Here is a 27,673-nt window from a genome sequence, read left to right as displayed (position 1 = left end):
ACCCTTCGAAGAGAAGGCAAATGAAATAGCAGAAAAAACATTTATCCATTGAAATTGAATGGATAAAATGTAAACGAACATAAAGGAAGGATTATGAAGTAAGTGTCTAAAACTAAAAATAAAAAACAAAAAGAAAATAACACTCCACGCATAACTGAGGGGCCGTTACAAAGCCAACCCCGCACCTGAACCTGTGTGGCAGCCATATCAGGAAAATAGAGAGAGGAATTGATAGCTAACACCCTTCTATCTGCAGCGTGATATCGAAAAAGAGAAATAAAATCAGGAATTAATTTATAAAAAACATATGGCATTAGAGACGATACACTGAAACAAACACAAGCAAAGGAGGAATAGAGCGAGCAAAGGAGCCGTTTCTAAATTTTATCCGTCTACTACTACTACTATAACTACTCTTGGTCCTGGATTCAAGTCCAAAGTACAGGGAATAAATAGCGCCACTATCGCAGTAATACATGATTAGATTTCGACAGTTCGTGTTACGGGTAATAGATCGGGTGAAGCTGACAGTGACTGCAACCGGTTCCGGAGCAAAACCAATGGAGAGCAGGCTCGATCAATGGAACAGCAGATGGGAGGAGAACAAAACCGGATGGCACCTACAGGACGTCAACTGTGTCTTGCTTAATCACGGAGATTTATTGCTTCCGGAACCGAGTCGTCGTGTCTTAGTGCCCCTTTGTGGAAAAACGCTAGATCTCAAATGGTGAGAGGGTTTTTCATTTGTTCTGGTTTTGCTTAATGTACTTTACGTCAAGATTCGACGTTTGTTTTCTTTTTTATTTAGGTGGGTACCTACCCATAAAGGAAATGTCTGTTTGCACTGTTATACCCTAACCTAGCTAATTTCTTTACCCCTCTTTCTGACATTTGTTTCGGTTAATCTCAGCAATACCTAGTGTCGCGTCTGGTATTTCCTTGGAGATTGACTTGTTCTACTGTATTTTAGTTGCTACCTAGCCTAGGTAGTACCTAATTGAGAATTCAACCCTTTTTGGTAGGGTAAAAAACCGCATGGTACAAGGGTGGACCATGTACGATCAATGTGTACAACTCCAAAAAAAAGGACATTATAACGCGTCCTGACATCGGAGATGGGCATCAGACGCGACTTGTTGGTGAGAAACGGAGCTAAAGACCTCTACTCTGGTGTCAGGACGCGTTATAATGTACTTTTCTTGGGGTGTACACATTGATCGTACATGGTCCACCCTTGTACCATGTGGTTTTTTACCCTATTTCTACAGAAGCAGTCCGCATGGATGGCAAGGAACGTAACCGCGGATACGACATCCAATAGGGATTGGGGCGTCAAATGTATTTCGCCGTGTTTAGTACTGGCCCCGGGGGGGGTTAATTACAGTCGTCCGAATAAATATTACTTAGAATTCTTGTTCAGTAGGTAAAACTTCATAGAAAAACCGCAACTGCCTTAGTCTAGGCCGCCGCAGATAAGTACCCAAGATCTACCCCCTTTTTCATGGTCTAGCTAGCCTACTGTAATTTACTTTAGAACTGTAGGGGGAAACACCGCAGTGGATCCATCGTCATCGTGTGGATCAGCCTTATTCACCCGATATTTAATTGGTGAAACAAGAATACAATTACATCTTTAAGCATACCATTCAAAAGATTGAAGTTTCGTCAACATAATGTGATATATGAAAGCTCCATAAGAACTAAAATAAGCATGTGAGGTCTTCGTAAAATATGGTTTCAAGGCAGTTTTGAAATCCAATTTGGCGTCAACCACCTGAGGTGCTGTTTGTAACCACAAAGGATCCAACATCTTTCCCAGCCTTCCCAGCACTCAGTTGAACAGTGTTAGTGTATATATGTAACGTTTATTGTAGTTGTAATCTGCACAATAAAACAACATTTTGTTGCCTTTATTAGTGAAAGTACGAAACTTCTTATTCCCGGGGTCATGGTTTGAACTGAAATTCATTTTTACCTAGTAATTGGTGGTTTTATCCTTACTGCCATCACAACTGAAACTCCACAGTGCTTATTCAATTGTAATTATACATGTTTTGGTCTTAATTCACTCCAAATTGCACTTGAACAATGTTGCTGTTCCTGGTTCCTAAGTGCTCACTCCACTAACACAGTTGTGGGTAGCACACAAGTTTATGAGGTCCAAAGCTATCCCCTTAATTGTTTACTTTACTATTATTTGGTTTACCGTTACTTTATGTTGCTTCAAAATGTTTATTTTAATTCATGTCTATTATCCCTTTTTTGCAACCAAATTAACCACAAAAAATTATAGATACGTATTTTTGAATTAGATACAATCCAATGTTTCTAACCTTGTCGTACGTCTGGCTGCTGAAAACCATTGCGGAGCAGACGCCGGATTAGTGGATTATGACAAAAATTTTGATTGTTTGTTTTTCTTTTGCTAGCACTTTTCATTGATTTAAGTCTATATTAGTATTTTTACTTTTTTTTTTAATAACTGGATGCCAGAAATAAATGTAACCTTTAATGTTTGCATGCTAGGAATGGCAAAATGTCATTGTTGCCAAATTAGTGGAGCTTCACACAATACGCTGATGCATTTACTACTAAATGTTTCCATGAATTCTAGTTGTCATAGTAATGCAATAATGATAAAATTGCTCTCATATGTATATATACTACAAATAGGATACGCTAATTTCCCTTATATCCCCGGTTTTGTGTAAGTCTTATACCCAATTTGGAGGGCAAACACATACCAATTGGCAACACTGATAAACAATAGAAGAGTGCAAAGAACGCCTTAGCTACTGTTCACAGCAAAACTGTTGATATTTGAGTCAGGAATCTAGTTACTTTTTCAACAACTAATATTTTCAAATTAACAATCATGAATATGTAAAATATTGATGTTTAACTATTTATTTGAATAATGATCTAGTGCACACTTCTTCTTATACCAAAAAATCGTAGTTTCCTTGGATAAACCGTGGTTGGTGTCATTGTTTTCGATTGTTGTGAAGAAAGTGCCGCAGCGTTTATGGGTACAAGTGGTGTGCGGATTTAGCACAGGAAATGGGAAGTTTGTTGACACAAGCGACTCTGCAAATATCGAGATGGCATCAATCTTCTAAATATTTGGAGTTGTAAGTAAAAATTTTGAAAGCGTCATGGAGGTATGTGTGCACTGCATAGGGCCAGACTTTCATTAACCTCTGTTCAATCTTAAAATATGACCTTAATTTCTAACTTTGGAGAAAATACTTACTTTAAAAGGAAAGTAGAGGTCTCGAGCTCTTGCTCTCACCACCAACAAGTCTTGACTGGTGCCCATCTCCGGTGTCAGGACGTGTTAAAGTACTTTTTCAGAGGGTGGATCCACACGCGGTGGAAACTGGATCCGCTAGTCCAGTCGGTTGTTCCCCCTATCCTATGGTAGGACCCACCTCATGTCGGAGCCTAACCTAGGATGCCGGATCCTTAACCCCTACCTATCCAAACCTAGGAGGGTCATTTTCTCACCAAGCCAAGGGGGACTTTGCCCCTAATAGATCTTTCTACCTGATGTGACTTTGGACGTGGGTTCTTACTTTAACCTAGACTTGCTACCTAACTTATTGGGCCATGTCCTTAGCTAGCCAAGGGGGTTTGCTCCCCATGGACCCCCTCACCAAACCAAATGTAGGACACCAGATCCTTACTTAGCCCTAGCCCAACGATCTAATATAACCTAGGGTATCACAGATTGATAAGGTTGTGACATAACCAGCCACACCTAACTGAACCCAGGGCACCAGGTTCTTACCCAAGTGCATGATCTTATTTCGAAAACATTTCAAAAATTTACCTTAATGTGAACCATAACTGTCAGTAGGATTGACATTTTCAGACAGGTCAAGATCCTCCCTAATCCTCCCCAGGTGTTGAAGGCTGCTGGTTGTCATACTGTGGAGGGGTCACCAATGGTTCGCAAATAAAATTAATTAACATGATAAAAGGTGAGAACCTTCCAAGAAGGCCCCTTCGAAAACACCAACCTAGAAATTATTTTGCTATTATTTCCTTGTCTTTGCATGGGTGTTGCTCTCTCCTGTGTACTACTATAATTCAAAGAAGAATTGCTATTGGGACATTGCCATAGAATTGGATAAAATACAATGTTCCAAAAGCAAAAGAGCATCTTTGTGAGGAGGAAAATATTCTGCATGGAATTAAGTGATTCAGCCAAAAAAATTCAGGAATTAAGAACCACACTACAGAACCAAAGTCACCCTGACTCCAAATTGAAGTTGGGTTTTTTAAGCATCACAGGGTTTTAAATCTTATACAGTAATTTGTGAAACTTATAAAACAACAATCATGTTTCATCATTTTCTTATGTAGCCACAGTTCTGGGTAAGAATAACCGAAGATTCCAGGTACGTAATTCATCCTTACCTACAGTGCACTTAGACAAATGAAATCTGATCAGGAGTCCCACTCCTGTGACACTGTTAATGTAAGCAAACGAGTTAGAAAAATTATAAATAGGTAACAACATTCATCAGAAAAAATTTCAGTAATATGTAGTGAATTTGCGACAGATTAGTATGACTTTCATACTAAATATACAACAAAAACTCCAACCTCGAGTAATGGTTTAGAGTAAAATAAAGCCTAAATTCATAGTCTTGCAATCAGGCTTTTTATCCAGTGATGGGCACTTATGCTAAAATACTATGGTACTTTAATGACTGGTCAGATACTCGAATTGCATGTTTTCACAACAGCATTTTGTGTTATGCACTTTTGTAACTGTGTATAACAGTTTTGGGAACCCCAGTGTAAATAGAGCATCTGCTGGAAGCAGCAATTACCACCAGTTGTCCAAGGACTTAGGAATGGTATGCCTTCAGAAGATAACAATTTATTTAGAAAATGATGCTTACCTTCGTACATATTTGATAATATGAAACTTTTAAGTCCTCCCCAACACAGAACTCGGTACCAGAAAGGGTGACGACTGTTTTGGAATTTTCTCCATCATCATCAAAACCCATTTTTGTTTTCAAAGTCTTCTGTAAGTTCTTGGACATTGTTTTAGTAACTTATTAGAGGAGTATCAGTTACCAAATGGCTTGATGTTTTAACCCAGTTTGAAATCTAATTTGATTAATCTTTTGTAATTTTTTTCTTTGTTATAAATAGACTAAGTTTTTGTGGTTAGGTGCCTTGTTATAAACAGACTACTAAATCTTTGTGGTCAGATGCCTGATTAAATGTTAATGATAAAAACAGTTGATAGTGACTTTTCATATTTCATCATTAATTCCTGAAAGAACTGTCATGTCTGTAAATTCTGAATTGATGGAATTTTCTTCTTTATGGCAATTCTTTATTTATGGAATTTTTTCTTACAGGTTTTATGATGGAGGGCATACTGTTGTTGGTATTGAAGGAATTGAAATGCCAATAGCAGACTTTTTCTCTGAACATGAAATTCCCTATGTTGTTGAGGAGTTTCCAGATGGAAAGCTTTATAAGGTTAGTGCTAGATATTATTATAATAATATTATGGTAGAAACTCTTAGTATTTTATGTTAGTGCTCAGAAGTTTTTTGCAATTTTTTTCTACAAAGTGTTCTTTCATTTAAGCTGCATAAAGTGTAAAAGTTTATGTGAATGGTAACTAACTTCAGAACAGTTGTCTGTCTAGTCTCCTCTTACCTAATGATGGCTTCAGATAACAAAATACCCCAAATACTAAATTTAAAAGGCAAGGGGAACTATTGCTAACTGCAAAAGAAGCATTTTTTTTTAGAAAATCCAATGATAGCTTTCGACTGAAAATGAGAAGCTGGAAGTATACAGGAGATGGAATAGTGAAAATTTAGTTACCTGTTAAAGTGTAGAATTCAGTTAATGATCCTTTAAAGGGAAGATTGATTTGAAAGGGATGAAATGAAGAAAAACAGTGTGGGAATTTTGCTCACTCAGCTGTTGACAAAGAGGCAGTTAACTTTAGGTGGACCTGAAGATCCAAGTAGTGCAAGTGCAGCACAAATACTGCTTCTCTGTATGTTAGACAAAAGATCGCAGTGTCTAGGATAGACTAAAGACCATGAACGTGAGCTGTTGGATCTTTAGTGCAAATGTTGACCCCCTACTTTTTCATATTTAACAATACAAACATAAGGATCTTGACAGGTCAGGAAAACTATTGCCATATATTGAATGAATAATGGATTTCGCTGAATAAGTTAAGAAATTGATATCAAACTTAGCCTTATGGCAACCTTCATTGAGAAAAAGGCAGCGTATTGAAATAGTCTTTTCTCATCTTCAAAGTAGTTATGCTTGTCTTCATTGAGTATGTCATTAACTATTCCATGTGACCCAGTTCCTGAAGGTAAAGAACAGTATAGTATCCACAATTGTTAAATGCTATAACAGTCATAGGGTTCCAGTGCAATTTTATCTTTGGCTGATTTTATGAAATATTAGAGGGATGTGCATGAATTTTTTGTGTTCTTTGCAAACATATTGAGTGGTATGGAATTCTTTTTTCAGTCTAAAGATGGCAGACTCCTGATGTATTGCTGTGATTTATTCAAACTTAATGCAGCTATTTTGGGAAAGTTTGATGCCATCTGGGACAGAGGATCTCTTGTGGCAATTTATGAGGAGGATAGAGATAAGTGAGTATTCAAGTCCATTTTGAATATACAGTTATGTGCAATTGTTGTCTCTTCTCACCTTAATCCCTAGTTGTGGTTACTGGTTTCCTTTCCTTTACACAACTTTACTTGGTTTCAGGAAAAATTATGTTAACCACATGAAAGTAAAAATCAATGGTGTATGTGATTGAAAGGGTGATCCCATGTGGCTGCATCATTGTTAATACTGTTAAGGAGACAAATTTATATTTTAAGAATCCATTCTAATCCTAGGGCCATGAAAAAAGCATGCTGTATTTATAATGGATACACTGTATCTCGAAACTGTAATATGTAAAAATAAAACTATGTACAGTAGTTCAATTTTTACAGTTATGCAAAGTTGATGAAGTCAGTTCTGGCACCTGATTTTCGTTATTTGGCAAGCATTGTCCAGTACACTCCGACTGACAAGTTTTCAGGGCCTCCTAGGAATATACCAACAGAATTGCTCCAGGAGCTTTATGGTAAGTAAATTAATACAATAGAATGAAATTGCTTTTGAATGTTGTCCTCATTCGTTTAAGACATAAACGTTTTCTGTAGGAGTTCTCATTACACATAACATTTGAAGCCTGTGAACTGTGCAAAGAACAATAGTTTTGAACTTATGCCTTTCCTAATCTTTAGATATTGTTTTAAGTTACATTGATACATGTAAATGTTTGCTGAGAGACTGTTATTTGTACTCATAAGTCTCAGAAGTATCCCCATCTCGCCGTTCACTTGAAGAACATAAGAATAAATGTCTAAATTCCTTTCAAAAAGTTTTGTGCTACCTTAGGTACGTTATTGAATAAGATCCCTGTTTTTCTGGAAGCCTTTGGCCATGAGCTGAGTGGATAACAGGAAAACCCACCCATATGGCTGATGAGTCTTAATAGTTCATCAGAGGGTCTGAACTGTTTCATTGTAGTAATTTTTAATTTTTGTCATTCTCATTACTTTAAAATTCTGAATGGTATATACATTTGCTTAAACACTCTGATTCAAAATAGTACACATGGTAAGGGAAACTAAGCTGATATTAATAAAAACAAAATCTGAGTTAAAAACAACAGTATAAGGTAAAAATTCACATCAACATAGTTTGTCTACAGTATGCATAAATTATTACAGGCAGTCCCCAGGTTACGACGGGTTCGGCTTACAACGTTCCGAGGTTAAGGTGCTTTTCAATTATATTCATCAGAAATTATTTCCAGGGTTACGACGCCTACAATGCTCATCTGGCAGAAGAAATATGACACCAAAAATGCAAAATAATCAATATTGGAAGGTTTTTTGATGCAAAATGCAATAAGAATGCAGTTTACATCATTTTTAATGTACCCAAAGCATTAAAAGTAAGCTTTTCTTAGGATTTTTGGTGATGTTCCGGCTTACGACGATTTTCGGGTTACAACGCGTCTCAAGAACGGAACCCCTGTCGTAACCCGGGGACTGCCTGTACTTAATATATAGCCCAACTTTATGGTTGAATTACTCAAGACACTTCATTCATGTAAAAGAAAAAGTTAGTGAACAGGCTGCGGGTCTTCGGCTATCGTAACAGATTCCATTACTTAACGGTTTGTCGGAGCCCCTATCTGGTTGTTGAGGTACCAGTGTACACATCGTCAGTAAGTCAGGGTACCATTGGAATGAGTTTGTTTATCTTCTTGTGCTAGATATTTGTAGAAGACTGAATCATTTGAAAGGCCTGAGTTGAGTCATCAGTTCACAAGCTTCTCTTTTGTACTTGAAACACAGGTAGTACATAATGTAGAAATTAGCATTCCAAATGTGAATTTATCTTGAGCCAGACATGGCATTGCTCCATTTCAGACATCTAAATCTTGCAGCAGCTTTTTTCTGCATATAGATTGCCATGCTAATGATCGTCCAACCCTCAAGGAAGCATTAGAAATTTAGAATTATAAGTTTCCATACATAAAATAATTTTACTTAAGCCTTTTATACTTAGTTTGAACAGTGTGAAACATACTGATGTAAGAACAGTGTAAACTATTTATTATAATAATGTAAGCTCCTTTGTACTCATTTTGATATACTAAGTAGTTTAACCACGTACATTTTGATATACTAAGTAGTTTTGTACATGAACTTTCCTGTCAGACATATACTTAGCTTACGTCTCTGACGTCACGACAGAATTCAAAACTCGCGGCTAACGCGACAGGTAGGTCAGGTGATCTACCTTACCCGCCGCTGGGAATTGGGTGTAAGAACCAACATACCTTTCTTGCCAGATTTTTTCTGTCGTCGGTGTCGACCACACCTGTTGTCAGTACCTCTTGACAGTTGGATTCTTTTCTCGTTTTCGCCCTGGATTGTTTCTACGGACTTTTGGTGAAGTACCCGATCTTTTGGCCTGGCATTCGCGATTTGTGGACAGTTATTGGACTTTTCTTTGGATTTTTCTTGGATTCATGATGTCTGATGTTGATACTAAGAAAACTGCTATGTTTAGAGTTTGTTGTATGACTGAGTGTAAGGTGAGGCTACCGAAAGCTGCGGTAGACCCTCACACGGTATGTTTGAAGTGTAGAGGGAATGAATGCACCTTTAATAATCCTTGTAATGAATGTGAAAAGCTGAATGAGGATGAATGGAAGTCTTTGTCTTCCTACTTGAGGAAGCTTGAAAAGGATAAAGTTAGGAAAGCTTCTTCCAGGAGCAGTAGTAGATCTCGTATTAGCGAGTTGGATATAGATAATCCTATTTTCATACAATCAACTTACCTGTCAGATATATACATAGCTAAGACTCCGTCGTCCCCGACAGAAATTCAAATTTCGCGCCACTCGCTACAGGTAGGGTCAGGTGATCTACCGGCCTGCCCTGGGCGGCAGGACTAGGAACCATTCCCGTTTTCTACTCATATATTTTCTGTCGCCGGTGGTATCAACATCGTTGCTGCCTCCTCTTGACTGGAATTCGCTTTTCTAAGCAATTGATCATCTTTTTGTGGACTTTTGGTGACGTACCTGGATCGTTGTTTTGGCATTCGCTACTGTGGACTGGATTTGGACTTGCTTTTGAATTTTTTCTTCCGAATGTCTGATTCAGTGTTTGTGTGAGAATGTGTGTGAATGTAGGCTGCAAGGTGAGGATACCGAAAGCTTCGGTTTGATCCTCACACTGTATGTCGCAAATGTAGGGGTTTTGATTGTTTCTATTTTCTAACACCTGTCCATGAGTGTGAGAGGTTGAATGTTGAGGAATGGAAGACTCTAACTTCTTACTTGAAGAAGTTAGAAAGGGATAGAGTCAGAAGGGCTGCATCTAAGATGGCGGGTAGTAGTACAAGGCCTATTGAGCCTTTGGATAATTCTAACTCTTCTCTTAATTATGATTCTGTTTCAGGACCCTCACTGGCCGTACTTCAGATTCGGCATCGGAAATTGCTGAACTGAAGGCTACTCTTCACAGGATGAGATCCAAAATGGCTACCATGGAAGGTAAGGACTGTGAAAGTGATTTTAGTGAAGTGAGTGTCCCCAGTGTTGTGGAGGGGCGTCTGACCGTCTCTTGCGACGCTCCCAGGCCTAGACCTCTTCCAAGCTCCCAAGCCCCCAGAGGAGAAGAAAGTCGAAAGCCGTACGGAGGTTGTGGAGAATTCCCCCCGGTGCAGGCGTCCCTTCAGCAGGTGCTGTATATAGACAGCCTGCTCAGGACCGCTATCGAAAAAGCGTCCTCAGAGAGTGCTTCTCTTCGTCCGCTTCTCCTCTCCTAAACGAGGGTGGAAGGATTCGGACTTGTCCAGGCCCCTGAAAAGGCACTGGAGAGATCCTGGTTTGGATTCAAGCCCAGAACGCTTTTTCGGAAGAAGCGCCTCTTTCTATCAGAAGGCGAAGAGGGTGTTTCCGTCCCATGATGGGGGCAACACGCCTTCGAGGTTCTCCCTCTCCCGTTCAAGAAGACGCAGGAGAAGCGTCCAAGAGGATCATTTTGGCGGTGCAGGAACAGCTTTCCGCCTTAGTAGGAGTCCTTTCGAAGGATCCTCCTCGTAAGAAAGACGTCAGACTGCCGGTCAAGAAGACTCGTCTTCCTTCTCCCACCAGGAGTGAGGCTCCTGTGAGACGTGAGTCTTTTGAGAACTCAGATAGAGACTCGTGGGAAGATTTTGATTCGCCAGGCAAGCGCGTCGCGCCAGCCAAGCGCGAGGCGTCCTACAGACGAGAAGCGTCCTCTAAGAGAGAGTCAGACAAGCGAGAAACGCATTACAGACGAGAGGATTCTCCCAGATGGGATACGTCTGCCAGATCAGCAGCTTCAGCCGCGCGAGGTAACAACCAGGCGTGAAGCATTCATCCAAGCGTGAGGCTCCAGACAAGCATCTGTCACGCAATGGATGTGACATCAGGAAGACGCGAGACTTCAACAAGTTACGAGGCGTCAGTCAGGCGCGAGAGACTTTGGAGAGGCGTTGAGGCACTAGTCAGGCGCGAGGCGCCAGTCAAGCGCGAAGAATCAGTCAGGCGCGAAACGCCAGCCAAGCGCCGAGGATCCTGCCAGGCGCGAGGCGCCAGCCAAGCGCGAGGAGTCAGCCAGGCGCGAGACGCCAGCCAAGCGCGAGGCGCCAGCCAGGCGCGAGGCGCCAGCCAGGCGCGAGGCGCCAGCCAGGCGCGAGGCGCCAGCCAGGCGCGAGGCGCCAGCCAAGCGCGAGGAGCCAGCCAAGTACGAAGAGCCAGTCAAGCATAGGAGCTCTTTACACTCTCTTAGCCCCTCTCCTATTAGGAGTTTGTCTCCAGTAGAGAGAGTTGTTTGGACAAGAAGACCCGGAACGGGAAGTGGCCTCTCCTACTGATCCGATTATGGAAGAGGAATCAGAGGACCGATCTCACGGTAATAAGAAGGACTGTCGAACTACAAAGTTTTGACAGCTCTCCTTCTCCAGGAATACGGAGATGCATTGATCCCTGCCGCTCCTCCTTCGCCTCGTTCACTGTTTTCATGCTCGAAGACTCCGAAATCGTCGGCTTTCTTGAAGATGAGACCGACGATTTCTATGAAGAGAGCTCTGCAATCGCTGGATAACTGGATGCTAACTAAGAAAGAGCTAGTAAGGACAGTCTTTGCATGCTCCCCCTAGACTTATGGGCAAGAGAGGGATTGGTACCAGACTGGGGTGGGAGAATATGGGTCTCACTCTCCCAGCTTCAGCTGAAGCTGACTTTTCCAGTCTGGTAGACGCATCCAGGAGACATAGCCTTCACACGGCTAAGATTACTTGGGGACTTTCAGAGTTGGATCATCTCCTCAAGGGACTGTTTCACATTCTAGAAGTCTTTAACTTCCTAGATTGGTCCCTTGGGGTGATGTCCAAGAAGGCTCATGCCCCTGAAGGGCTAGAACCGGATGTACTGCTGGCAATTTTGTCATGTATTGACAATGGCGGTGCAAGACGGCTCAGGGGAAGTTTCTTCCTTATTTGGAGCAGGTCTCTTGAAGAAGAGATCTGTGTTTAGCGCTTTCTTGACGAAAGCAGTGTCACATTCACAAAGAGCAGCTTTGTTATTCGCCCCTAAGAATCTGATTTTCTTTTCCCGTCACAGTTGGTGAAGGATATTTCCCGATCTCTGACGGAGAAAGCGACTCAGGATCTTCTCCTGCAATCGTCCAGGAAGAAGAGACCAGTGATGGTGGAGAAAAGAAAGTGGCGTCTACTCCTGTTCGGTCCCTTTCGAGGTGGCCCTCCCACTAGAGTTACCGCTAAAAGGAAAACGACCGAGAAAAGAGGTCGAGCCTCGTTCCGCCCCTTTAAAAGGGAAAGTGAAGTGGCGCTCCTCCAAACACCAGTAGGTGCCAGGCTCCGGGATTTGCGGAGGCCTGGACTCGCATCGACACAGACCCTTGGTCGATGTCGGTTCTTCAGAAGGGATATCTCATTCCTTTCCTGGACAATCCTCCCCTGACGTCAACTCCGAGGGAATTGTCCGCCAATTACAAGGACCCTGTGTTGAAGGATACTCTTCAACAAATGGTGGATCAGATGTGGGACAAAAGAGCTATAGAACTTGTGCTGGATCAAAGCTCCCCGGGGTTTTACAATCGTCTTTTCTTGGTTGCGAAAGCCTCGGGGGGCTGGAGACCAGTTCTGGATGTCAGCGCTCTGAACAAGTTTGTTCAAAAACAGAAGTTTCTCCCATGGAAACCTCTGCTTCAGTCCTGGCGGCTCTTCGCCAAGGGGATTGGATGGTGTCTCTGGATCTCCAGGACGCCTATTTTCACGTCCCGATCCATCCTTCGTCGAAGAAGTACCTCCGTTTCATGACGGGGGGAAGGATCTTCCAATTCAGAGCCTTGTGCTTCGGCCTGTCGACGGCGCCTCAGTTTCACGAACCTTTTGAAAAATGTGGCGAGATGGCTTCATCTGAAAGGAATCAGTATATCTCTATACCTAGACGACTGGCTTATCAGAGCAAAGTCAGAGGAACAGTGTTTGGAGGACTGACTGTGACACTAAACCTAATAAAGACTTTAGGATTACTCGTGAACCTCGAGAAGTCCCAACTGATCCCCAGCCAGAACTTGGTCTATCTGGGGATTCGGATGGATTCTCGGGGTTTTCGAGTATTTCCTTCTCAAGAGAGACTAGCGAGAGGTTTAGAAAAAGTCTCTCTCTTCCTAAGAAAGGAACGGACTTCGGCGAGGGAATGGTTGAGCCTGTTAGGGACCCTTTCCTCGCTCGAGCAGTTCTTTCAGCTAGGAAGACTTCATCTCCGTCCTCTTCAGTTCTTCCTCAGAAGTTCGTGGAACATGAAGACAGGACTCCTCTCGGACTTCTTTCCCATTCCGGATCTGATAAAAGACATCTAGAATGGTGGTTACTCCCCACTGAGGGAAAACAGAGGTACTTCCCTGGAAATACAGAGCCCTCCCAAACCTTGTATTGTTTTCCGACGCGTCGGAAAAAAGGTTGGGAGCAACTTTGGGAAAGAGAGAAGTGTCCAGGCACTTGGAATGCTCTTCAAGTGTCCTGGCACATAAACTGCAAAGAACTGCTAGCTGTACACCTAGCTCTAAAGAGCTTCGAACCGTTAGTATGCAACAAAATAGTACAAGTGAATGCGGACAATACAACCGCTCTGGCATACATTCGGAAGCAAGGAGGTACTCACTCGTATGCCCTTTACGAACTCACGAGAGAACTGCTGTTGTGGACATCCCAAAGGAACATCTCTCTCTTGACGAGGTTCGTTCAGGGAGTAAGGAACGTACGAGCGGACAGGCTGAGCAGGAGGAACCAGGTCCTTCATACCGAGTGGACCCTCCACTCAGAAGTTTGCCTCAAGCTCTGGTCTCTTTGGGGAACTCCTCATGTCGACCTCTTTGCCACGTTCCTCTCGAGGAGACTGGAAGTCTTCTGTTCAGTAGTAGAAGATCCCAGAGCTCTAGCAGTAGACGCCTTCCTACTAGATTGGTCTCAGGTAGACGTTTACGCATTTCCCCCATTCAAGAATTCTGGGCAAGTACTCAGGAAGTTTGTAACTTCAAAGGGGACAAGAATGACCTGATAGCCCCTTTTTGGCCAGCTCAAGAATGGTTTCCAGAGGTAACTGGAGTGGATAGTAGACTTCCCCAGATCCCTTCCACAAAGGAGGGATCTTCTCAGACAGCCACACTTCGAGAGGTTTCATCAAAACCTCCCCGCTCTCGCTCTGACTGCCTTTCGACTATCGAAAGACTTGTCAGAGCGAGAGGCTTTTCTAGTAAAGCAGCAAGCTCGATCGCTAGAGCCCGGAGAACTTCCACTATCCGGGTTTACCATCCAAGTGGAAGTTTTTAGAAGGTGGTGTAAGTCAAAGAAGTTGTCCTCCTCCAGTACCTCTGTAACAGAAATAGCTGATTTTCTGTTATTTCTGAGGGAAGAATCGCAGCTCTCCGTAGCCACGATAAAGGGCTATAGAAGTATGCTATCGGCCGTCTTAGGAATAGAGGCCTAGATTTGGGAAACACTAAGGATCTGCATGATCTGATTAGGTCGTTTGAGACCAAGAAGTCTAGAATGACTTCTCCCCCTAACTGGGAATCTAGACATAGTGCTGAAGTTCTTAGCTTCAGAGAGATTTGAACCCCTACATTTGGCCTCGTTTCGTGATATAACGAGAAAATGTTATTCCTTTGTCACTGGCAACGGCAAAAACCAAAAAAGGGTTAGCGAACTGCACCCCGCCCTTAGTGACAAAGTCGGGTTCAATATAGATTCAGCCATCTGTTCCTTCAAGGAATTATTCTTGGCGAAGAATGAAAATCCTTCGAACCCCTGGCCGAGAAACTTCGAAGTAAAAGGATTATCGGGTCTCGTCGGCAGGGAAACCGGAGAGGTCTCTTTGCCCAGTAAGGGCATTAAAGTTTTACTTAAAGAAAAAGGAAACAGTTGGGAGGTTCTAGACAAGGCCTGTGGTGCTCAGTGAAGGATCCATCAAAGACCTATGTCTAAGAATGCATTAGCCTTTTTTGTCAGGAACGTAATTGTGGACGCTCATAAGGCTTGCACGGACGATTCTTTAAAAACTCCTGAGAGTAAGAGCTCATGAAGTGAGAGCAGTGGCGACGTCTCTCTCTTTTCAGAGAAATATGTCGCTGAAGAATATCTTGGAACGACATATTGGAATGTAATTCTGTGTTTGCGGCTCACTATTTGAAGGACGTGCGTGTGACCTATGAAAAATGTTTTTCAATTAGGTCCTTTTGTGTCTGCGGGCACAATCCATATCCTGGGTACAGGATCCTTACAACAATCCTTAAAATTTTTTTTTTTTTTTTTTATTTTTTGTTTTTACTTAAATTAAGTCCTAATAGATATGTTCTAGACTTTCTGCTGAACAAGTGCAGTTGCCGCACAAGCGCCAGTCACTTCAGTTCAGTAAGGAACTCTTGTGATATCTTGTAATAGATAAAATTTTTTTTTGAAATTATTGTGTGCTTGTGCATTGTGGTTTGAGTTACGGTTGTTGCGAAGAGTTGGGGATAACTCTGAGCAATTTTTAATACTAACATGGTGGTTAGGATCAGGTGGTCGGGATTGGTTGTGTGCTCCGTAAATAAGGTGTGTTGTCATGTAAGTGGATCAGCACCCATTGACAAAGTCCTTTCAGGCTCTGCCGAGTAAGGGGTTATAAGACCCCTTCGGCAGACCCACAAGAATTCTTGGCCATAGATCACATATCTCGCTAAAGTTTTCTTGTAGGTGATGCAGACTACGGGGAAAACACCCACGAAGTCTACCACCTATCAGGTAGGAACCAAGGTTTTTAATTTATACCTACAACAGATGTGTTTACCTGTCTATTCTAGTAGCTGTCTCTTACCCTCCACCGAAGGGTGCCAATCAGCTATGTATATATCTGACAGGTAAGTTGATTGTATGAAAATGATATTGTTATAATACAATAAAGTTTCATACATACTTACCTGGCAGATATATACGATTAGGGCCCACCCAGCCTCCCCGCAAGGAGACAGGTGGAAGAGAAAATATATGAGTAGAAAACGGGAATGGTTCCTAGTCCTGGCCGCCCCAGGGCAGGCCCGGTAGATCACCTGACCTACCTGTACCGAGTGGCGCGAAATTTCAATTTCTGTCGGGACGACGGAGTCTTTGCTATGTATATATCTGCCAGTAAGTATGTATGAAACTTTATTGTATTATAACAATATCATTTTAGAGGTAGCTCCTTTGTCAGTTTCAGCTCCTGCTCCCTGCACCGAAGCCGAAGATGCGCCTTCGGAAGTGGCCTCCATGAAAGCCACCATTCGCAGTATGGAGAGGAAAATCAAACAGTTAGAAGGTAAGAGTGATTCCAATAGTGATTTGTGCAGTGAACCCAGTGCAGTGGAGGGTGCGTCTGATGCGCTCCCTAATGCTTCCAGGCCTAGACCTCTTCCAGACTCCCAGTCCCAGTGGAGGAGGAAAGTCGAAAGCCGCAGGAAGGTTAGGGGAGCATCCCCAACGGTCAGGCGTCCCTCGGTAGCTCCTGTTGATCGTTCCCAGGCTACCTTGGATCGCTCCAAAAGAGAAATATTGCGCCAATGCTTCTCGTCTTCGCCTTCGCCTTCTCCTAAACGAGGATGGAGCTCTTCGGAAGCCTCGCGCCCTTCGAGAGAGCCTGGAACGCTCCCTGCGTTCCCGCCCTCCAGCCCTGAAGTTTTTGCGGAAGAGCCTGAGGTGGAAGCGAAGAAGCATAAGAGATCTCAGGAGTATCGTTCCCCGAGCGGAGATCGAGCCTCGTCACCTGTTCACGAGTTTGTGAATTCTCCTGCAAGGGTGTTGGCTAACCTTCAGGCGCAGATTTCGGCTCTGGCTGGCTCTCTTTGCGTGTCTTCTCGTCATAGGAAGGACGTCTCGCTTCCTGTAAAGAAGTCCAGGCTCCCCTCTCCTGACTCTCGCTATTCGACGGAAGCGGCGCGCTCACCTGTGCGTTCGGATTCTCGCAGGAGACTTTCTGCTTCGGACAAGATCACTTCTGCGTCCAAGCGCCATTCGCCTGACAGACAGGTTTCTCCTTCGGACAAGGAGCAAACTGCGCGTAGGAGATCTTCACCCTACAGACGCTCTTCTCGAGACAGGATCGCTCCCCTTGACAGGCGCCAAGAGCCTAGTAGGCGCTACTCGCCTCGTAGCCGCTCCTCGTCTCGCCTCCACTCTCCGGTTGACAAAGCGCCCTAAATCGGACAGGCGCCCTTCGCTGGACAGGCGTCAAGTGCTTGTTAGGCGCGTTTCTCCTGGCAGGCGCTCTTCTCCTGACTTTCCTCTCCTCGAGTCAGGCGCCGAGAGCCTAGCAGGCGCTTCTCCCCTGTAGGCGCTCACCTAGTAGGCGCTCGTCGCCAGAGATCCTCTCGCCTCGGTTCAGGCGCCAAGAGCCTGGTAGGCGCTTCTCGTATGGCAGGCGCTGTTCGCCTGGTAGCCGCTCTCCTTTGGATAGGCGCCAAGAGCCTGATAGAAGTTCTTCAAACAGGCGCTCTGCGCCTGACAGCCGACTTACTCCTGTTAGGCTCCAAGAATCTGGGAAACGCACGCCTCTAGACAAGAAGGATGTTCCAAGTAGACACATTTCTGAAGCATTGTCTCCAAGACGTATACGTCTTACTTCCTCTTGAGACTCTTTTAAGGATAGTCGCGCCTCTAAGATCATGAGGGCTCTTCAGCTCAGGAAGAACAGGACCCCTCAGAAGAAGAAGGACCAAAAGACTCCTCTGTTTCCTCCTATAAGAGGCTGACAGAGTTACTCCTGCAAGAGTTTGGAGATATCCTTTCTCCTGTGGCTCCTCCTTCTCCTCTTTCGTTATTCTCCACTTCGAAGACGTCGAAGGTTTCGTCTTGTGTAAGGATGAAACCTACTGTTTCCATGAAGAAGGCGCTTAGAGGTTTTGGGGAATGGCTCCTTTCTAAGGAAGAGAAGGGAAGACGGTTTTTTCTTTCCCCCCGTCTAAACTGACTGGCAGATTGGGGATTCTGGTACGAATCGGGAGAACCTTTAGGCCTCACTCTCCCGTTCGTCTGCGGACTCGGACTTCTCTTCATTGGTGGATTCTGCTCGTCGTTCCGCCCTCTTGTCCGCCAAGACTACGTGGGGAATGAACGAACTTGACCACCTACTGAAGGGAATGTTCCGAGTCCTGGAAGTTTTCAACTTCCTTGATTGGTCTTTAGGTGTTCTGGCTAATAAGACCCAGACCCCAGATTCTCTGTCTCCTGAAGATCTTAACTGCGTCCTCACTTGCATGGATAAAGCAGTGAGAGACGGATCGAGTGAAGTCTCCTCACTGTTTGGAGCTGGAGTGATTAAGACGGTCTGTCTACTGTTCGTTTCTCACGAAGGCAGTGTCACATGCGCAAAGGGCCTCGCTTATGTATGCTCAACTCTCTTCTCTTCTGTTCCCCAAGAAGATTATTCAGATGTCTCGGATGCCCTTTCAGCTAAGGCTACTCAGGACATGTTAGCCCAGGCGGCCAGGGAAACCTCGCTCTGTCTTCCAACCCAAGGCCAAGAAAGAGACTCCTCTGAGACAGGAGCCCTTTCGAGGAGGACCCGCTGTCAGAGGTTCTGCAACCAGAGGGACTAGACCTTTAAGAGAGGTAAAACCTTCTCTAAGTCAGTCAGAGGGAAGAAATAGCGATCAAGGACTCCAGACATCAGTGGGTGCCAGACTACTGAAATTTGCCGAAGTCTGGGCCCCGACAAAGGGGCAGACAATTGGTCCTATCGATTGTCAGCAAAGGATACCTCATTCCCTTCTCGTCAAGACCACCATTGACGACAACTCCGAGGGAGTTTGGTAGCCAAGTACAAGGACCCCATCATGAATCAAGCCCTTTCTCTAGCAGTAGATCTCATGCTAGAGAAGGAGGCTATAGAACTAGTTGAAAGATCCCCGCTCTGCGGGCTTTTACAACAGACTATTCCTAGTTCCGAGAACTCAGGAGGATGGAGACCGAGGTGTTGGATGTAAGCGCCCTGAACGTCTTTGTGGAAAAGAAGGAAGTTCGCCATGGAGACAACTTCCTCAGTGTTAGCGGCTCTTCGTCCAGGGGACTGGATGGTGTCTCTAGACCTTCAGGACGCGTTTACTTCATGTGCCGATACATCCTTCTTCACGGAAGTATCACGATTCATGATGGGAGGAAACATCTTCCAATTCAAGGCCTTGTGCTTCGGCCTATCGACTGCACCCCAAGTTTTCACGGGGTTAATGAAAAACGTGGCGCAGTGGCTACATTTGGAGGGAGTGAGGGTGTCGCTTTATCTCGACGACTGGCTAAATCAGAGCAGTCTCAAGAAAGATGTCTGGAGGACCTTCAAAAGACCCTTACATTGGCAAGTTCTCTGGGACTTCTGGGGAACTTCCAGAAGTCTCAATTAATCCCCAGTCAAGAGCGGATCTATCTGGGGATTCGGATAGCTTCTCTGGCTTTTCGGGCTTTTCCGTCGCCAGAGAGGATAGCTCCTTGCTACGAGAAAATAACGACCTTCCTAGAGAAAGATGCATGCACAGCGAGGGAGTGGATGAGTCTGCTGGTGGACCCACTCTCCTCGTTGGAGCCAATTCGTTTCTCTAGGAAGGTTGCATCTCAGGCCTCTACAGTTCTTCCTATACCAGAACTGGATGGCGTCTCTCCCTAGATCTGGAGTTCTCCTTCAAGATCTCAAGGGGAATCAAGAGAGGACCTTCGGTGGTGGAACAACCCACTTCGTTTTGTGGAAGGAATGTCTCTTTACATGCCGAACCCCAACCATGTGTTGTTTTCCGACGCATCGGAAGCAGGTTGGGGAGCGACGCTCGGGACAAGAGAAGTGTCAGGCACCTGGAAGGGGGATCAGGTGTCCCTGGCACATCAACAAGAAAGAGTTGATGGCAGTCTGGATGGCATTGAAGCCTTCGAGCCCCACGTCCGAAATGCAGTAGTGCAGGTCAATTCGGGACACACAACAGCCTTGGCGTACATCAAAAAACAGGGGGGGACGCACTCCTTCTCCCTGTACGAAACAGCAAGGGATCTTCTGCTGTGGTCTCAAACAAGGAAGATCATCTTCTCACAGATTCGTACAGGGAGAAAGGAACGTCAGGGCCGATCTCCTGAAGCAGGAAGAATCAACTCCTGCCTTCCGAGTGGACCCTCACTCAGAGGTATGCCAAGACCTGTGGAGAAGATGGGGCAGACCTCACATCGATCTCTTTGCAACAGCAAAGAACGCAAGAATCGAACTTTACTGCTCCCCGATCTCAGACCCAGGAGCAGTATCAGTGGATGCGTTTCTCCTAGATTGGACAGGTCTAGACGTCTCCACGCATTTCCCCCCTTCAAAGTACTGGGACGCCCTCAAGAAATTTGCTATCTCGGAGATGACAAGAATGACGCTAGTAGCTCCGTTCTGGCCCGCCCAAGATTGGTTCACAGAGGTACTGGAATGGTTGGTGGACTTTCCAAGAGCACTTCCACAAAGACAAGATTTGCTCAAACAACCCACTTCGACAGGTATCACAGAAACCTCCCCGCTCTCAATCTGACTGGCTTTCGACTGTCAAAAGTCTTGTCAGAGCGAAGGGGTTTTCGACAAAAGCTGCTAAGGCTATCGCCTCAGCTAGAAGACCTTCGACCCTTAAAGTCTACCAGTCGAAGTGGGACGTCTTTCGCCGGTGGTGCAGGAACCAGAAGTTTTCCTCTTCCAGTACCTCTGTGACTCAGATAGCAGATTTCCTAGTTTTCCTCAGAGAAAAATGCGGTTTGGCAGTATCTACTATCAAAGGATACCGAAGCATGCTGGCTGCGGTGTTCAGACATAGGAATTTAGATCTTTCGAATAACAAAGATCTTCATGATCTATTAAAGATCTTTTGAATCTTCCAAGAAAACTTCGAATGAAGTTCCAAGTTGGAATCTGGATGTGGTTCTTCGTTTCCTGAGGTCCGCTAGGTTTGAAACCACCACATTTAGCCTCCTTCAAAGATCTCACGAGGAAAGCTCTCTTCTCATGGCTTTTAGCATCCGCTAAAAGGGTTAGTGAGATTCATGCCCTAGAAGGAAGGGTAGGTTTCAAAGGAGATTCCGTGGTTTGTTCCTTCCTTCCTTCGTTTTTTAGCAAAAAATGAGAACCCCTCAAATCCTTGGCCAAGGAACTTTGAGGTTCGTGGTTTATCTGCCCTAGTAGGGGAAATGAACCTGAAAGAACTCTTTGCCCTGTTAGGAGTTTAAAATACTACCTTCAGAAGAAGAAAACCCTTAAGGGCATTGAGGACAGACTATGGTGCTCTGTAAAGGACCCCAGCAGACCATGTCGAAAAATGCGCTGTCTTTCTTCATTAGAAGTGTTGTGAAAGAAGCACATAGATCTTGTAATGAAGAACATTTCAAGCTCCTAAAAGTCAAGCTCATGAAGTGAGGAGCAATTGCCACTTCCTTGGCCTTTAAGAAGAATATGTCTCTTCAGAATCTGATGCAAACTACATTCTGGAGATGTAATTCAGTATTCGCCAACCACTACCTAAAAGACGTCAGTATTACGTATGACGAGTGCTTTCGCGTTAGGCCCGTACGTATCGGCGGATTCGGTGCTGGGGCAGGGAGCTGGAACATATCCTTAGTAGTTTTTTCCCTTGTTTTTGTTAATTGAGTTCATATGGTTGTATGAAAAATGATGCAGGTAGGCATCTTTTTCGTTTCGTATACTAATAACTTTAGTTTGGTTAGGTGATCGGATTTGGTTTGAAGCTCCCTGCGTTGGTAGTGGACAGGTTCTGTCATAGAAGAGGGCGAACCCCCATTGACATGATCCGACTTGGATTCTACTAAGTAAGCGGATATCAAGTCCCGTTAGTAGACCCAAAGAGTCTTTTCAGCTGTAGGTCACGCCCTCGCTGTAGCTCTTATGGCTATGCAGACTAATAGACAGTATCTATGAAGTCTTCAGCCTAAACAGGTAAGAACCAAGGTTATTTTTATCCTACAACAGGTGTTGTTTACCTTTTCTTTGTTATTTTCTGTCTTGTACCCTCCACCAAGGGTGTCAATCAGCTAAGTATATGTCTGACAGGAAAGTTCATGTACAAAAATGATATTGTTATTTTACAATAAAGTTTTGTACATACTTACCTGGCAGACATATACTTAGCTTACGTCTCTGACGTCACGACAGAATTCAAAACTCGCGGCTAACGCGACAGGTAGGTCAGGTGATCTACCTTACCCGCCGCTGGGAAGCAGGTGTAAGAACCAACATACCTTTCTTGCCAGATTTTTTCTCTCTTATACCTGTCTCCTGAGGGGAGGCTGGGCGGGCCATCAATCGTATATGTCTGCCAGGTAAGTATGTACAAAACTTTATTGTAAAATAACAATATCATTTTAACCACGTACATCACTGAATAAAAAATTCTGAGCTCACATGGTGGTGATGTCTAAAAACTTGAAACTATGCTACAAATCCCTACGAGGATTACCAATTACAGTGTGGTTAGTGTCAAGATTATCCTGTTGTTAAGACGTCAGGTTTGTTAGCTATGAAAAATACAAATTATTTATAAAAATTTGTCATTTTAGCTGTCTAAACTTCAACTTTAGTTTTGCGTATCTCTTTTCAACTCTCCCATTTGGTAAGCCCTGTTAATCTAATACTGTAATATGGTGCTGTCTTGTTAGTTAATCTATTTAATAATTATAATTTAGGCTGCAAATCACATGGCCACGCCACAGGTCAGTCATCTTTGTTTAATGATTAGAACTGAAGTTTGTGATAAAACAGTAGAACAACATAATTTGGCTTTTGAGATTTTGTCTTTTTATTGTTCTCCTAGCCAGATACAGGCAGTCCCCGACTTATAGTGTGGGTTCCATTCCTGCATCATGCTGTAAGTCGATTTCTGCCGCAAGTTGGTGTTTATTGATTATAAGCACCTTAACAGTGTTAGCGACATTGTAACTTAATTAACTATTCTTGTGTTAACGGTGGTTATGGTGCTTTTAACTAGATACCTATTCTTGATAATTGCATTTGAAAATGCTCCGTAAGTCGTTGCCGCCATAACTCGGGGATGCCTTGTATATGGAAGAGCAAAAATTTGGCGTTAGATGTTTTGAAATACTATTACTTTTTCATTGTAAATATTATGTGAAGTTTTTTTAGAATTAAATGTTTTGAAATACTATTACTTTTTCATTGTACGTAAATATTATGTGAAGTTTTTTAGAATTATAATTACTGTTTATGAAATTAGTTTAATCTCTGTTGTTAATAACCACAACCTTAATATGTATTCTCCTATTTCTTGACAGGTGATGTATGCGAGATTAAAGTCGTAGAGTCAATAGATCGTTCACAAGATGAAAAAGTTCGTAACACTTGGGAACTGGATGCAATGGATGAAGTTGTGGTGCTTATGACACCAAAACATTAAGGAGTAATTGAAGTTGAGCAGATTTTTTAAAGTTTAAGCATTTATTTGGTATGTTATTAGGTTTGAAATATTGTTCAACCCTCAAGACTTGAATAAGCTTAAAAAAAAAAAAAAATAGATGTTGGAGGTAGTTTGGTTGTTGTCTCAAAGCTGTAGTTAATATTTTAATTCAAACTTTTTAGTCTATGATATAATAGTGATGGATATTTCTTTTTCATGTGATTCTAATCTTTCTTTTGTACAAATATAAAAATGTACTTGTACGTAGTTAAGTTCGACGGATACATTTCAAGAGGGAAACTGCTAATATTTCGGAACTAAATACTAGTAATAACCCAAAGAGTTCTCAAGAAAGTAGTATGATAAACATGTAGAATACTAGTTTTATGTCCAGGTATGGTAGTGGAGTGCACACCTTACTTATGTGGTGTGACTTAAAATGCATAGTTCTTTCCTGCAGGGTAAGTAATTTGCAACTGTTTATACTAAGTTAGTATGAGAGGTATTTTTGTAATTGAATGATATATTTGTTATTCTTGTGCTTGTTATATGCCATCATTGAACTCTACTAAATACCCTTAATTTTACTCTAGTTTTATGTACTTTATTTTCTATAGATAGCTAATAAAATCCTCAATGTATATATTATTTTGAGTATGAAACTATCTTACTCGGGTAAAAATTTTCCTAAGAATTACAACTGTTTATTTGCTATTAAAGTAGCTTTAATGGGACTGAAAATATTTCAATGTTCAGATAGATTGTTACTATGATTTCAAAATTTCTGTGTTAAAGTCTAATACATCATATGCAAAACATTCTAAAGAATTATAAATCGCCTGATTGATATATTATTAAATTTTTTATTTCACTTTAAAACAAAGATAACTTCTGTGTACATTAGTCCCTGTTGGGGGGTAGTGCTGTCGTGCATCTCAAATTATGCACTGTAGGCATCACTAAAACTGACTGCAGCATTCCTCTAGCCTGTAGCTGCACCCACTTTATAACATTTACTTCACCTCCATTCCTGATTCCTATCTTTTAGGTTGCTGTCCAACCACTCCAACTCCCTCTTTTCACTGTCTTAACCACTGAGTGAATGAAAGTGTTCCAGTACTGGGCCTTACAGCCAAATTTTTGCAAATCATCATAGTACAGACGTAATTAGTAGTGGGAAACGAGTATATATAAAGATCCTTTTTTTTTTATAAAGATAATTTTCTGAACAAATGTCCCAAATGAACTGTAAACTCAGTGAAATAGAAACTTTAGAAGTACTTGTGAGCAGGGCTAGGAGCAAAAACCCAGTGATTGGTAGTATTGTAACCTTTAGCAGAAATAGGCCAGGAAATTATTTATCATATGATATTAACTACTAAGGCTGTATATGGAGTAGGTGTAAACAAAATTATCAGGATTGGCTCTAAATAAATTGAGTTTAGGAGTGCCAGTAACACCCTTTGAATGTAAGGTTTAAAAGCTGTCTCCAGTCTTTTACTGCCAGCTTGATAACCAACAGTGCACTTCCACCATCTAGGAGGTTCATAGAAGGTTGTTATATGAATATGGCTACCGTAGATACCAGTCCCATGTATAATTTTGACTGGCAACATTCCAGTAATGGAAATGTTACGTAAAATTACGTAAAAAATCAGGTTAGGATACTTGAAAAATCAGGTGAAGATGAAACTGTGGTGTCACAGTAGCTGTTTCATCACTAGCTTCCAAGCCCTAAGAGTGGTGAGGATTTTATACCTGTTGTTTGGTTAGTCAGACTGCCCCACAGAAGTCACTGACCTAGCCATCACAAAAGGTGATTTTCCCTTGACTGGCAGAGGGAAAGATGGATTAAGCACCTGCCCCAAGAAATGGAGGAATATTTCAATACATTTTTAGATACGGTGTATCTAAAATTCAATTCTAAGTGTAAATTACAAGTTAGTTTTGGGTAGGAACTTTGTGGAATTGCTGTTAGTCGTAAGATATCAAGGAAATATTCAGGTGGAGGCTGTGATACTGGGTCTTTATTACTTAGTGTACTTTGTTACTTATCAGAAAGGCCAAATTCCCAAAGTGTCTTTTAGGTTGAGGTGCTATTGTATTCCTTTCTATCTTTGATTTTGTGCTTAATTGCTCATTTATGAGTTTTGTTAACAATTTTGTCGGATATGTGTCTATCATTAATCTTGCGATCAATAGAATCCACATTTATTTTTCGTGGTGGTAATGAGTATTCTCATTTTGCTGGTGTTGATGGTATATTTTCTTAAGATTATGTGTAATATATTCATAAATTCGTATAGTACTGCCATTTAGTAGTTACTTTTCAGCGATGAATTTTTGTTTTGCAGTTCACTGAAATCATTGTACATGAAAGATGATTTATGTGTGTGTATGATCAGTTTATTTTATAGCTACAGTGACTGAATTTTGAAAAGAGCGGGTTTTAATGGTTTCATTACTGTAACTTGTATAGCGTAAGGTTTTAGCAAATACTATCATATGCCGAATCTATTATAGATAGATCTCATCATGCTTTTGTTGTTAGTTGACGTTACTCTTAACGAATGAATAATTATATAACAACGATAAATGTCATTTTAATGTAATTTCCAACTTATGTTCTGTCTAAAAGTATGAACATTCTATAATGCAGTGATTATTATATCCTCATGTAAAATTAAATGGCTAAGTTTATTAGCCTTGGTCCAGGATATGCTGTCAATTTCCTAGGATACATTGTCAATATTCTTTACTTTGGAAAATAAGATATAGTTATAACACCAATATATACTACTTTATTTGTAGCAACAAAAATATTTTATTTATGAAATAAATTGGAAATATATAATGCAGTGGTAATTATTTTCTCAAGTTTGCTTGCGGGCACGTAACCAACATTGTTAGCCTAAGGTGCAGGTCTGTTCAATATTATTACAACACTAATGCCATATTGTTATATATTCCATTTGGAAGATGTAATTACTATGTCTTATACAGGCAGTCCCCGGGTTACGACGGGGGTTCCGTTCTTGAGATGCGTCGTAAGCCGAAAATCGTCGTAAGCCGGAACGACGCTTGGAAATATGTCTTAAACTAATAAAAAGTTATAAAAACCTTACTTGTAATCCTTTGGTTACACTACATGTCGTTTCCTGTAGTTTTATGTACAACCGGGAGTTATTTTCATAAAAGAATGCTGGTTCTTGAAGGTAAAAACTATTGTAATCCTCTGGTGACACTACATTCTTGAAGTTTTATGTACAACCTGGAGTGATTTTGCAAATCTTGAGGCTACAAGAACAGCTGATTACTATTTACGTATCATATAGACTAATTAAAGTAAATGTATCTTTAAATAGGCTTATATATTAGTATCAACAAAAAACATTTACCTGCCATGAGTCAGAGGCCGTTTAATGAAAACGAACACTTCTCCGTCCTATCTGTTCAGAAAATAAACGTTACGTTCAAATTCCCCCGCACGAGTCCATTGTTGCCAAAGCGTCTCTCTCTCTCTCTCTCTCTCTCTCTCTCTCTCTCTCTCTCTTCTCTCTCTCTCTCTCTCTCTCTGATCAAATTACATTGGAAACTTGACATACGATTGCCCTAATATACGAATGTTTTGAGATATAACAGAAAATTTGCGAAAATACAAGCTTTGATATACGACGAAATATTGAGATACGATTTGCGGTGTGTTTTAGTTGTTATAGGCGACCGATAAATGGCGTTCAGTCTGTTTGTTTGTTGGTGCTGCATGTTAACACGTCGTTGTTTAGTTCGTTGTATTTGCGCCTATTTTTCGTGTTATTTTGTCTATTTTATTATTAACCATGGGTCTCAAAGCTAAAGACAAAGCAGGTGATAAGAAAAAACCCAAGAAAATGATTTCGATGGAAGCAAAACATGAAATTATAGCAAAGCATGAACGTGGCGTTCGTATCGTCGATTTGGCAAACGAGTATGGTCGAAATCCTTCTACAATATCCACGATCATCAAGCAGAAGGAAGCTATAAAAACCCCCGAGACCATTGTTGCCAAAGCGTCTCTCTCTCTCTCTCTCTCCTCTCTCTCTCTCTCTCTC

At 42.2% G+C, this 27,673-nt stretch overlaps 1 protein-coding gene across 1 annotated transcript; it reads left to right on the top strand.

Annotated features, from left to right (window-relative positions):
- The first annotated feature begins 230 nt into the window (after positions 1-230).
- LOC135197778 (probable thiopurine S-methyltransferase) lies at positions 231-26,436 on the top strand. Its single transcript, XM_064224878.1, has 5 exons — positions 231-727; positions 5,385-5,508; positions 6,535-6,662; positions 7,014-7,147; positions 23,461-26,436. Exons 1-5 carry the CDS (start codon positions 477-479, stop codon positions 23,580-23,582), a joined length of 759 nt encoding a protein of 252 aa, XP_064080948.1. The 5' UTR covers positions 231-476; the 3' UTR covers positions 23,583-26,436.
- Positions 26,437-27,673: the final 1,237 nt, after the last annotated feature.

This window comes from Macrobrachium nipponense, chromosome 21 (assembly GCF_015104395.2).
Source record: "Macrobrachium nipponense isolate FS-2020 chromosome 21, ASM1510439v2, whole genome shotgun sequence".
Lineage (NCBI taxonomy): Eukaryota > Metazoa > Arthropoda > Malacostraca > Decapoda > Palaemonidae > Macrobrachium > Macrobrachium nipponense.
Note: the sequence above shows the minus strand (reverse complement) of the source record. Positions and strands in the feature narration are given on the sequence as shown.